This window comes from Syngnathus acus, chromosome 23 (genome assembly GCF_901709675.1).
Source record: "Syngnathus acus chromosome 23, fSynAcu1.2, whole genome shotgun sequence".
NCBI classification, from domain to species: Eukaryota; Metazoa; Chordata; class Actinopteri; order Syngnathiformes; family Syngnathidae; genus Syngnathus; species Syngnathus acus.
In genome coordinates, this window is record NC_051107.1 from 230,822 (window position 1) to 244,721 (window position 13,900).

The 13,900-nt window shown below is 40.5% G+C and overlaps 1 protein-coding gene across 2 annotated transcripts in view; it reads left to right on the forward strand.

The window, feature by feature from the left end:
* Positions 1-10,174, forward strand: part of ttll12 (tubulin tyrosine ligase-like family, member 12) — a 29,334-nt gene extending 19,160 nt beyond the window's left edge. For both annotated transcript variants that reach the window (XM_037243089.1, XM_037243091.1), the window contains exons 10-14: positions 3,321-3,472; positions 3,545-3,626; positions 3,720-3,788; positions 5,264-5,402; positions 9,951-10,174. In XM_037243089.1, coding sequence (XP_037098984.1) covers positions 3,321-3,472; positions 3,545-3,626; positions 3,720-3,788; positions 5,264-5,402; positions 9,951-10,102 — 594 coding nt within the window. In that variant the 3' untranslated portion in view covers positions 10,103-10,174. The remainder of the gene's footprint in view (positions 1-3,320; positions 3,473-3,544; positions 3,627-3,719; positions 3,789-5,263; positions 5,403-9,950) is intronic.
* Positions 10,175-13,900: the final 3,726 nt, after the last annotated feature.

The following is a 13,900-nucleotide window of genomic DNA, read 5'->3' on the forward strand; positions in this document are numbered from 1 at the left end:
CACCGCTTTTTCCATGTATAATGCACACCCTAAAAATGGCATGTCGATGCTGGAAAAAAGCCTGTACCCATGTATAATACGCACCGAAATTTTGACTCCTACTTAAGTCCGTAAACGTAAAATTATTACAGAAAAAAAGATCATCTTTGGGAACAACCGGATGTTATTCTGCCGGTCAGTATCACTGCGCATGCGATAGCGGAGAAATGTTTCGGATTTGTGTAGGGTACATTGTGGCATCAAATTGGCGCGCAGCTGCCCTATTGCCTAATTCTTCTGCCACTTCAATGACTTTCTTTCGAAATGCTATACTATAACTTGCTCTCTTAACCATTTTGATGAAACTGCTAATTAAACTGAACTCTCGCTCATTAAATAGCTGACGTGTCTTGCGCATCCGTTCTGCGCATCGGATCCATAGTGCGCATGCGCAGTGATACTGCCTCCGTATGACATCCGGTCTGCGATGGAGATTAAAAAACAAACAATATTTGACAATAACACACCATCAAGGATTGCACCATCGCATCAAACGATGTGTCGTCAATTATGAATTTTACTGACTGTGTTAGGCAGGATGGCTGAATGCGATGCGCGATTGACGTGTCTTGCGCATCCGTTCTGCGCATACTGTCATGGCGGCCTCCGTATGATATCCGGTCTGCGATGGAGATTAAAAAACAAACTATATTTGACAATAACACACCATCAAGGATTGCATCATCGCATCAAACGATGTGTCGTCAATTATGAATTTTACTGACTAAGTGTTTTGGGCAGGATGGCTGAATGCGATGCGCGATTGACAACAAACAAGAAGAAAGGTGATTTCAAGTTTTATTTCGAGGGAGATTTTCTTCAAAAATTGTAGTCCCCATGTATAATACGCATCCAAGATTTTAGGACAATAAATTAGTTAAATTTTGCGCATTATACATGGAAAAAAACGGTAACTCTTTCAGATCAGACTATTAAAAACTGTTCATATATTTTAAAATAGATGATTATTAAAAGTGAAGAAAATCTGCATTTTTAGTAATGACACGAATTTAATGCACAATTTGTCTTTTCGGGCCACATAAAATGATGTGGCGGGCCGTATCTGGCCCCCGGGCCTTGAGTTTAACACCTGTGAACTAGACTGTTTAGGCATACCAAACTATTTCGTTAAACTCATACGGGACACAAAAGGAGACAGCAAGTCTTTGTGGAGACACTTTGTCAAACTAATTAGCAAAGTTATCATTTACAAGAGTGGTCCCAACCTTTCCAGCACCACGGACCGAATTACTGTCAGCCAATATTTTGTGTTTGATGATGTCACGATTTTGTAAAGAAAACTTCTAAAAACAATTGTAGAAAATCAAAATCAAATACATCTGGGGGTTGGGGACCACTGATTTACAGCACCAATCCATGTCAATATTGATGAAATGGTGGCCACGGACAATGTAAAAGTTGCGGAAGCTTTTAATCGCTACTTCATTAATATGACAATAATGCCAATAACCAACAACCCACCTGAGCTGAGACAGGCCACAGAATCACCCCACTCATTCTTAACCCTGATAAATCATGCCACTACTCTGAAAATCAAACTCAGAAGCAAAGGACATTTATGGACAAGACACCATCCTCCTCTCGACCCATTACCATCTTCCCGCCACTTTCCAAAACAATTGAAAAAGCGCTAGCACAACAACTTATCCATCACCTAGAATCACAAAATCTTCTGCATGCCGCACAATTTGGTTTCCGCCCTGCGCACTCAACCAAAACAGCCTGCTGCTATTTGATAGAATACCTCAAAATGAGACTTGACCAGGGAGGCGTCGTAGGCGCGGTCTTCCTGGACCTAATAAAGGCATTTGACATGGTCAACCATGACGTTCTCTTTGCCAAACTAACACAATTCAATCTGGCTCCCAGTGTCATATAGACTGGTTCAGATCAAGCAATGTGTACAAATTGATGAAAATGAAACCAAGTCCGCACTAACAGAAATCCGAATTGGCGTCCTGCAGGCGTCGATACTAGCACCTCTACTTTTCAGTCTTTGCATTAATGACTTACCCTCAGCTCATAACAATACTAGCATACAGATGTATGCCAACGACACTGTCGTATACCCACGCGGCAAAGATGCTCCCACTGTGGCAGAGACCCTAACAAAGAGGATGGACAAAATCGCCAATTGGTTAGACTCCAATCGACTAGTCCCAAGCGTTGCAAAAACAGTCTGTTTTCTTCTCAGAAACAAGACTACATCACCGGCCAGCATTCACAGTAAGAGGGGAGGCTAATAATGCAACAGGAGAAACTAAATACCTCAGTATTATTCTAGATGCCAACCTAAATTTAAGAAAATGACAAACAGTATCAATACAGCCTGTATGCCTTCAAACATATTAGGAACTCCCTCTCACGGGAGGCAGCAATAAAGTTCTACCATGCTATGATCCTATCCCGCTTCATATACTGTATAACGAGCTGGTCACAGGCAAATGTAACAACCAAACCCCTAAAATCAGTATACAAACAAGAAATAAAACTACTAGCAAAAAAGCCCAAATCATATCACATCTGTCCCCTCCTAAATGAGTATGAGCTGCTAGACATCGACCATCGAATAAAGCTATCAATCCTGACCCTCATATTAAAAATACTACATGGAGCCGACCACCTCCACTCAGTTTATCCAGCCTGCCTCGGGACATACAAAAAGAGCAACCAGAAGAGCCACCCAGTGAAACTGCATCATCCCAAAAAGAAAAAGTACTTTTGCACAAAACTCCTTCTCATACATAGGAATAAAAGGATGGAATGAATTCCCCCAACACATAGTCTTGTCCATATTTAGGTTTTTAACGGAACAAAAAGCACCTGCAATCGGACATGCTTCGCTACTTCAATCAGGCTTTCAACCAAACAACAATGCACGTTCAGACGTGCACCATGATTTTAATTAGACTTCTAAAAGTTTTATCCTTGAAAAAAACTATACTCCCCATAATTTTCTTTGGGCTATTAAAAGTTTTATCTTTGAAAAAAAACCCTCGATGGTTATATGACCCCCTCGCCCCGCATGAAAGACTACGGAAGAAAAATAGCACTCCTGATAAATTCGATGTAACCATCTTATTGTCGTTGTTCATAAAATCACAATGATTTATGGTATTACATGCTGTTCTTTAAATAAATAATTCCTTCATTCAATCATTCATGTTTGCCCAAACTAGCGGGTAATTATTGTGCATACCTAATGTCTGGTTTTATATCCACATAACTATAAAGGTAATAAATATATTTGTTTGCCTCAGGTTGTGTGTAAGTACATCAAGAACCCAGTACTGTTTGAGAGGGAGGATGTCGGACTGGTCAAGTTTGACATCCGCTACATGATGATGCTACGCTCTGTGAAGCCTCTACGTCTCTATGCCTACAATGTTTTCTGGTTGCGCTTTGCTAATAGGTATTGCATCATTACACCGTGATTATCCATTTGGAATATTTAATGTGGACACATTTTTCTGAATTTCTTCAGACCTTTCTCCCTCGACCATTTTGATGACTACCAGAAACATTTTACAGTCATGAACTATACAGAGGGCGTGAAGCTGAAACAGGTACAATTAAATGCATTTCTTGATGAGTTGAATTTTCGTCATGGTCTGATATAAGATTAATTGATATCTGAAACCGATGATCTCTGTCACCAGATTCACTATGATGAGTTCATCTTGATGTTTGAGAAACAGTACCCACAATGCACATGGAAGGAAGTGGAAGTAAGTGATTCAAATATATTGGACCGATGATCTCATGATGGGATGTACATAGAAATCATTGTAATTTTCTATTTGACTCTTAGAGTTTGGCGAGCGGGAGACAAGAGTCAATTGACTGTTTGAGAATCAGTTTTAGTTTGTACTAAAACAGTGTTTGTATCACAATAAGGCCTAGCATGAAAAACACGTGTTATATGTGGGACTTGAAATCCTGATCAAAGACAGAGCTCGGAAGGGAGCGGCACAGGCCCCCCTCCCAAAATGTCCTTGGACCCCAGGTGCCAGACCAGATCTTGGCTATTTTCAGATTTTTCTGGGATCATTTTTTTTTAACAACACTTCTACTTGTCCCTCATAGGAAACATATATAAGCATATTTTGAAGATTTTTGGGAGTTCGTAAGTTTTTGTTTTGTTTTGTGAACCTACTGAGATATCAGTAACCCCCCTGTTGTGGCTACTCTTGTATTCCAAAAATTGTCACCACAAAAATAAAAGAGTAGCTTGTAAGGAGGAGGTCTTAAACCCACTAAACCAAAAAGCACTCGCGGAGATAGTTCTTCAGTCCAAAAAAGGTATTTATTTACATTAAACATACATCTCCGGGTTGACTTTCATACAAGAAAAATAAAACAAAACATAATCTAGTAATGATTTTAGTGATCTTACTGGTTGAAAAAACTGTATCACTACTCCTCCTTCAACACCAAGAAAAGCCAAAAGGAAAGCACACCTGTCCTAACTCCCTCATTATAGGTAGGAGGTGGCTGCAAAGGAGGAGGAGACCTGACTGGCACTGGCCCTATCTGGCTTCACATATAGAACAGAAATAATTCATAGGCCAGACCACAAGCAATAATGATATTAATACAATCAATATAAGAAATTAACTAGGCTCTAACACCCCCACACCCCAAAGACAAAATCCTACCTCTTTCTCCCATCATTGCCATTGGCATTTCTGGGTCATATACCAACCAATAGCTTAAAGCAACTCTTTTCAAAGCTGAAATTTCAACATTCATGTCGGATTTGGAGAACATGCTAAAACACATATTTTGAAGACACCCTCCAAGGTTTATAAAGATTGGATAAATGGTCAATGAGTACTTTAATCCTCATACCTCGATAATAAGATTTATGCAAAAAGATTTAATTCATCAACATTAAACCTTCAAAGATAATAGTGGTCTACAGTCAGACCCCTGTGGCATGTCATTGCTGAATTTTATATACATTATTATTATTATTATCATTATTATTATTATTTACTATAGTCATTATTTACTTGTTAACCAACTGTAAAAGATCTGAAAATACTTAGAATGAATCTTTTACCAACACTTCAAATGACTGTGGTACATATCCTGTCAATCAAAACCTGTTGATTATTCTTTATTTTTGATCCAGCAATGGCCAACAATGGTAGTTGCCAAGTCCATTTTTTAAAGCATTATACATCTTTTCCTCTCTCAGGCACAATTGTTTGAAGCATTTAAGAGGCTCTTCCAGGCCGCTTCATCTCGACCTGCCCCGTATGGTATTTGTCCATACCCATCTTCTCGTGCAATCTATGCTGTAGACCTCATGCTGAAGTGGAGAACAGATGACAATGGCAAGTATTTGACTCATTCTTTGTAAAATTGACGGTCATAGAAAAATCTATTAAAAACAAAGAGTACCGTATTTTCCGGACTAAAAGTCGCTCCGGAGTACAAGTCGCACCAGCCATAAAATGCATAATAAAGAAGATAAAAACATATAAGTCGCATTTTTGGGGAAACTTTATTTGACAAGATACAACACCAAGAACAAACATGAATGGGCAACAACAGGCTAAACGATACGGTATGCTAACGTTACATAAACATACACTGACCCAGCTCAGTGGCCTAGTGGTAGAGTGTCCGCCCTGAGACTGGAAGGTTGTGGGTTCAAACCCCGGCCGGGTCATACCAAAGACTATGAAAATGGGACCCATTGCCTCCCTGCTTGGCACTCAGCATTAAGGGTTGGAATTGGGGGGTTAGATCACCAACTGATTCCCGAGCGCGGCACCGCTGCTGCTCACTGCTCCCCTCTCCCCCAGGGGATGGATTAAAATCACACGGGGATGGGTTAAATGCAGAGGACACATTTCACCACACCCAGGTGTGTGTGTGACGATCATTGGGACTTTAATCTTTTTTAATCTTTAATAAACACAAACAAGGAACTGAGAACGTGCCTGACGTAACATCCATCCATCCATTTTCTCTACCGCTTGTCCCCACAGGGGTCACAGGCGTGCTGGAGCCTATCCCAGCAGTCATCAGGTAGTAGGCGGGGGACACCCTGAACTGGTTGCCAGCCAATCGCAGGGCACACAGAGACGAACAACCATTCGCGATCACACTTAGGGACAATTTGGGGTGCTCAATCGGCCTATCAAGCATGTTTTTAGGATGTGGGAGGAAACGGGAGTGCCCGGAGAAAACCCACGCTGGCACGGGGAGAACATGCAGACTCCACACAGGGAGGGCCGGAGGTGGAATCGAACCCGCACCCTCCTAACCGTGAGGCGGACGTGCTAACCAGTGCGTCACCAAGCCGCCTCTAATGTAACATATTAACAGTTACCTAACTATGACATAAATAAGTTTATCGAACCATCCGTGTCACTCCAAATCATTAAATCCATCGAAATCTTCGTCCTCTGTGTCACTTATAAACAACGCCGCTGCTGACTCCAGAAGTACATGCGGCGCTGACGTCAGACTACAGGACTGTCTCAGAAAATTAGAATATTGTGATAAAGTTCTTTATTTTCTGTAATGCAATTAAAAAAACAAAAATGTCATACATTCTGGATTCATTACAAATCAACTGAAATATTGCAAGCCTTTTATTATTTTAATATTGATGATTATGGCTTACAGCTTAAGAAAACTCAAATATCCTATCTCAAAATATTAGAATATCATGAATAAGTATACTAGTAGGGTATTCAACTAATCACTTGAATCGTCTAATTAACTCGAAACACCTGCAAGGGCTTCCTGAGCCTTGAAAAACGCTCAGCTTGGTTCAGTAAACTAAATCACAAGAATGGGGAAGACTGCTGATCTGACTGCTGTCCAGAGGACCATCATTGACACCCTCCATCAGGAGGGTAAGACACAAAAAGAAATTTCTCAAAGAGTAAGCTGTTCACAGAGTGCAGTTTCAAAGCACATTCACAAAAGGTCTGTTGGAAGGGGGAAATGTGGCAGAACCAAGAGAGATGACCGCAGCCTTAACAGCATTGTGAAGAAGAGTCGCTTCCAGAATTTGGGGAGCTTCAAAGACAGTGGACTGAAGCTGGAGTCCAGGTATCAAAAGCCACTGTTCACAGACGTGTCCGGGAAATGGGCTACAATAGCCGTATTCCCATGGTCAAGCCACTTCTGAACTCAAGACAACGGAAGAAGCGTCTGACTTGGGCTATGGAAAAGAAGCACTAGACAGTTGCAGAGTGGTCCAAATTCCTCTTTTCAGACAAAAGCAAGTTTTGTATTTCATTTGGAAGTCAAGGCGACAGAGTCTGGAGAAAGGCTGGAGAGGAGCAAAATCCAAGTTGCATGAAATCCAGTGTGAAGTTCCCACAGTCAGCGATGGTTTGGGGAGCCATGTCAGCTGCTGGTGTTGGTCCACTGTGTTTCATCAAGTCCAGAGTAAATGCAGATTTTAGAGCACTACATGCTTCCGTCTGCTGAAAAGCTCTATGGAGATGATGATTTCATTTTCCAGCATGATCTGGCACCTGCCCACAGTGCCAAAACCACCAGTAAATGGTGTACTGACCATGGCATTACTGTCCTCGATTGGCCTGCCAATTCCCCTGACCTGAACCCCATAGAGAATTTGTGGGGTATTGTGAAGAAGAAGCTGAAAGACACCAGACCCAACAATGCAAATGAGCTAAAGGCCGCTATTGAAGCATCCTGGGCATCCATAATACCTCAGCAATGCCACAGGCTGATTGCCTCTATACCACGCCGCATTGATGCAGTAATCCGTGCAAAAGGATTCCCAACCAAGTACTGAGTGCATCAATGGACATTTTCTAATGTTTGATTTTGTTTTGCAGTTATAAATCTAAAGCTGTAAGCCATAATCAGCAATATTAAAATAATAAAAGGCTTGCAATATTTCAGTTGATTTGTAATGAATCCAGAATGTATGACATTTTTGTTTTTTTAATTGCATTACAGAAAATAAAGAAGTTTATCACAATATTCTAATTTTCTGAGACAGTCCTGTATATAAACTACAGTGGAGCCTCGGTTTTCGAACGTCCCAGTTCTCAAACAAATCGGTATTCGAACAAAAAATTCTAGATTTTTTCGCTTCGGATGTTGGACGAAATTTCGGTTGTCGAACCTCGCGAGATGAGCCGAGAGGACCCACATGCCAACTGACTCCGTTCGTTATTACATTCTCGTTACTCTGAGGATTGCATCAACTTTAATCATGCCTCCAAAGGAAGCAACTGGGAGCAGTAAAGCTGATCATGGCGAAAAGAGGAAAGTAGTGCGCAAAACGGTTGAATTTAAAAAAGAATTAATGGCAAAATATGAGTCCGGTGTGCGTGTGTCAGAGTTGGCGCGGGAGTTTTGCAAGGCAAAATCGACAATAAGCTCGATCCTGAAAAACAAAGATGCTCTTAAAGGAAGTGACGTTGCGAGAGGGGCGACTGTGCTTACCAACAAACCTTTGTTGTGCTTTTTTTTCCCTCACAGTTTAAAAAGATATTTTACTATTAGAATGAAACACACAAGCGAGTTGCTACCGATACGGCAATACATTCCCCAGCCTACTCTATTAATTCAGTTTATTATTTAGATTATTGATTTGTACATTACCTACTCACTTATTTATGCAGTTTATGGTGTAAAATAATGAAAAAAAGCTTTAAAAAAGCGGGGGGGGGGGGGGTTTGGCTTGAAACGGATTACATTTTCTTCCATTATTTGTAATGGGAAGACATGATTCGGAATTCGAACGATTCACTTCTCAAACAGCCTTCTGGAACGGATTGTGGTCGGAAACCGAGGCTCCACTGTATATATAAAATAACTACAGCATAAATAAGTTTATCGAACCATCTGTGTCACGCCAAATCATTAAATCCACCGAAATCTTCGTCATCTGTGTCACTTATAAACAACGCCGCTGCTGACTCCGGAAGTAGATGCGGCACTGACTTCAGTTGCTCATAGTCAGTTGCAGTTCCAATTATTCCACAGGCCTAGAGTGCCCTCATGCTGTTTAGTGTGAAAATAACATGTGACGTGATATACTAGTAAGTAAGTAATGTGTTAATGATCAAGTAATAATGTGTTAATAGTTTCACATATAAGTCGCTGCTGAGTATATGTCGCACCCCCGGCCAAACTATGAAAAAAACTGCAACTAATAGTCCATGATTCCAATGAATCCATGAGTTGGTCATTTGGCTTCATCATCGAGTTAGTTCATTCCACAATTTGTGCATTGGACTTTTGTAGAAGGTTACAATTGTCCTCATAATTGACATCATCACCAGCTCAGTGGCCTAGTGGTAGAGTGTCCTCCCTGAGACTGGAAAGTTGTGGCTTCAAACCCCGGCCGGGTCATACCAAAGACTATAAAAATGGGACCCATTGCCTCCCTGCTTGGCACTCAGCATTAAAAGGGTTGGAATTGGGGGGTTAGATCACCAAATGATTCCCGAGCGCGGCACCGCTGCTGCTCACTGCTCCCCTCTCCCCCAGGGGATGGATTAAAATCACATGGGGATGGGTCAAATGCAGAGGACAAATTTCACCACACCCAGATGTGTGTGTGACGATCATTGGGACTTTAACTTAAATTAGCGAGTCCCTCTTTTTTTCATACCAGGTTGTAGTAAAATCCTGTGACTCTTTGGCCAGTCAGACGACACTCAAATCTATGCTTGAAGCACAAATTGCTTTTATTTTATTATCTTCGGAAAGTTAAATCAATTATTTTGATCAAACAGAGTTGTAACTACTTAAGTGTCATCAGATGACTTAATTTTTGAATTCTTACTACTTGTTGCATTTATGCATTCAATCCAGTGAGAGAACAAATTGTGTCATTTAGTAAAATAAATAGCTGTCTTGTTTTTAATTCATGGCAGGTGAGCGTACCATGGTTCCTCAGATTCTTGAGTTCAACTTCAGCCCAGACTGCACCCGGGCCTGCCTCTACCACCCAGACTTCTACAACCACATGTTCCAGACGCTGTTCTTGGACCAGCCTGAGGCCTGCCCTGTTACACAGATTGCATAATCATGTGGAGCTGCAAAAAGTTTGTTTGTGCTTTATGGAAATAAACGTACCAACAAGGTTGTCAAAGTACAAGTATGTCGTTGATGCTTGTAAACTTTAGAATACTTTAGAATCTAAAGTATCGGTCTGGAATGCTCTAAATGTATTTCAAATAGGAAATGGCCAAATCCTGTCTGGAATACTTTGGCTTGCTGTTCCACATGCACCCTCAAAATCTTTTTCAAATTGCTTCAAAAACACTTTATTATAAGGGAATAGAATCAAAGCAATCACCATTCGAGATCTATTCACCACCTCTGCATTAAAGCGGCAAGAAGTAAATTATACAAGGCTCCCATCTAGTGAAAACCTATGAATGCATTTCCCTTGAGCACAGTGGAGAATTTAAAATAAATTCATGACTCATATCATGAGAATTTAAATCAAATACAGATATTATATTTATATTTCCCTATAATCATTGCAAATTTAATTGACCCATTTCATAATACTTCTATTTTTTATATTTAATTTATAAATGAAATGTTTAATGATATTTTTAACATTTTATGATGCACTTATCCAATTTTAGCACTTTCAATCTCCTCCATAATTTCGTTCACTTTGATTTTTTTTTTTTACACATTTTCATTCAACAATCTTTATTGAAAATGGTTGTTACAGAACAAACCAACTCATGTCAAATATTCCTTTGAAAGAAAAAATATTTCATCCAAAACAGCTGATCCGATTGCAAATGTGGGAGCAAAATTTCTCCATCATCTCTGACTCTGAGACCATCTGCTTCATTTGTTACCCACGTTGAACTTGAGGTTGCCTACACGTTTGGCTTCATCCATAAGAGCTACTTTTTTTTTCTGGAGAGCTATTAAACGTGTAGAGCACTGACAATTATCAAATAAACACAACCGTAAAATTGTTTTACAAATGGATTTTTCATGAGCAAACATTTTTTTATCTTCTTAGTAAATACAGCTAACACAATTTTAAAAAGGGTTTTTTATTTCAATATTAAAGCAATTTTACAAGGTGTATTTGAATTAAAATAATTGGGTAATCAATTTATTGTAAACAAAAGCTCCAATTTTATGTATACAATACATTTGACTCGGTGACGAAAGCATGATTTACTGATACAAGTTTGGAAGATTATAAAAATCAGGGGTATCCAACCTTTCTTAAACCGAGAGCTACTTCCTGGGTATTGATTGAGGCAAAGGGCTACCAGTGTGACACACACTTCTGAAATAGCTAATTTGCTCAATTTGGCTTTCACAATGTGTTATTGTCATTTCCAGTTCACATGTGTGATTTTAACAAGAATAGCAAAAATACAGTCAAATCTTGGTTTTTGACCACAATCTGTTCCAGAAGGTGGTTCGAGAAGCGAATCGGTCGAATTCCGAATCTATTTTTCCCATTACAAATACAGTGGAGCTTCGGTTTTCGACCACAATACGTTCCAGAAGGCTGTTCGGGAAGTGAATCGTTCAAATTCCGAATCATGTTTTCCCATAACAAATAATGGAATAAAAATTAATCAATTCCAAGCAAAAAAAAAACACCTTTTTTAAGCATTTGTTCATTTGCGCATTTTTGTCCGATCGCGCAACTGCAGCGCACCGCCGAACGCGCAACCGTAGCGCGTCACCGACCGTGCAATTGCACCGCGCTGGTCACATTATTGTGACAGAGCTGAAATTTAGAAAATATTTTTAAAGTCCTGATGTACTTTCCAAAACTTAAGTGGACCTCAGTGCGCAGGGAGCTTAATTTTGTCCGATCACGCAACTGCAGCGCACCGCCGAACGCGCAACAGTAGCGCGCCGCCGACCGCGCAACTGCACAGCGCTGGTCGCATTATTGTGACAGAGCGATCGCACCTGCGTGAAGCTGGCCCCCCACCCCACGCAAAATTTAAGCAAAATAGTCTGTTTCGTTTGTGCTTTGTTTGTGCTGGTTTGTGCAGCAAAAATGTTCGTCTGTGCTGCTATGGTTTTTTAGTTATGAAAGATTATTTTATAGGTCATCCAGAGTTCACCCAGCCCCCCATCTGCTCAAAATGAACCCAAAATGGTACCGTTCGTTTGTGCTTCGTTAGTGCTGGTTTGTGCAGCAAAAATTTTCGTTTGTGCTGCTTCCGTTTCGTAGATATTACACATTTATTTTATAGCGATGACATCACCCAGCCCCCCATTTTTCTCAAAATGGACCCAAAATGGTACCGTTCGTTTGTGCTTCGTTTGTGCTGGTTTGTGCAGCAAAAATTTTCGTTTGTGCTGCTTCCGTTTCGTAGATATTACACATTTATTTTATAGCGATGACGTCCCCCAGCCCCCCATTTTTCTCCAAATGGACCCAAAATGATACCGTTCGTTTGTGCTTCGTTTGTGCAGCAAAAACTTTCGTTTGTGCTGCTACGGTTTCGTAGATATTACACATTTATTTTATAGCGATGACGTCACGTAGCCCCGCCCCCCTATTTACTTCCAAATGGACCCAAAATAGTGCCGTTCGTTTGTGTTTCGTTTGTGCTGGTTTGTGCTGCAAAAAGTTTAGTTTGTGCTGCTACGGTTTTGCAGATATTACACATTTAATTCATAGCGATGACGTCACTCAGCCCACGTCACTGTATTTTGTCGCGAATTTCAAGCTCCTGGAATGCTCCTGATGCAGGACGAATACAAGGTAAATATGTTCTTAGCCTTTTTTTTTTTTTCTTTTTAGCTTACAGAAAACTTTCACTGCGGGGAATGGCTTTTACAGTGCCTTGCGAAAGTATTCGGCCCCCTTGAACCTTTCAGCATTTCGCCACATTTCAGGCTTCAAACATAAAGATATAAAATTTTAATTTTTTGTCAAGAATCAACAAGTGGGACACAATCGTGAAGTGGAATGAAATTTATTGGATAATTTAAACTTTTTTAACAAATAAAAACTGAAAAGTGGGGCGTGCAATATTATTCGGCCACAAGCCACCTGGGAGACACACCAAACATGTGGAAGAAGGTGCTCTGGTCAGATGAAACCAAAATCGAACTTTTTGGCCACAATGCAAAACGATATGTTTGGCGTAAAAGCAACACAGCTCATCACCCTGAACACACCATCCCCACTTTCAAACATGGTGGTGGCAGCATCATGGTTTGGGCCTGCTTTTCTTCAGCAGGGACAGGGAAGATGGCTAAAATTGATGGGAAGATGGATGGAGCCAAATAAGTCAAAGTCAGCTTTATTGTCAATCCCTTCATATGTCAAGACACACAAAGAAACCGAAATTCCGAAATACAGGACCATTCTGGAAGAAAACCTGTTGGAGTCTGCAAAAGACCTGAGACTGGGACGGAGATTTATCTTCCAACAGGACAATGATCCAAAACATAAAGCCAAATCTACAATGGAATGGTTCACAAATAGACGTACCCAGGTGTTAGAATGGCCAAGTCAAAGTCCAGACCTGAATCCAATCGAGAATCTGTGGAAAGAGCTGAAGACTGCTGTTCACAAACGCTCTCCATCCAACCTCACTGAGCTCGAGCTGTTTTGCAAGGAAATATGGGCAAGAATTCCAGTCTCTCGATGTGCAAAACTGATAGACATACCCCAAGCGACCTGCAGCTGTAATTGCAGCAAAAGGTGGCGCTACAAAGTATTAGCGCAAGGGGGCCGAATAATATTGCACGCCCCACTTTTCAGTTTTTTATTTGTTAAAAAAGTTTAAATTATCCAATAAATTTCGTTCCACTTCACGATTGTGTCCCACTTGTTGTTGATTCTTGACAAAAAATTAAACATTTA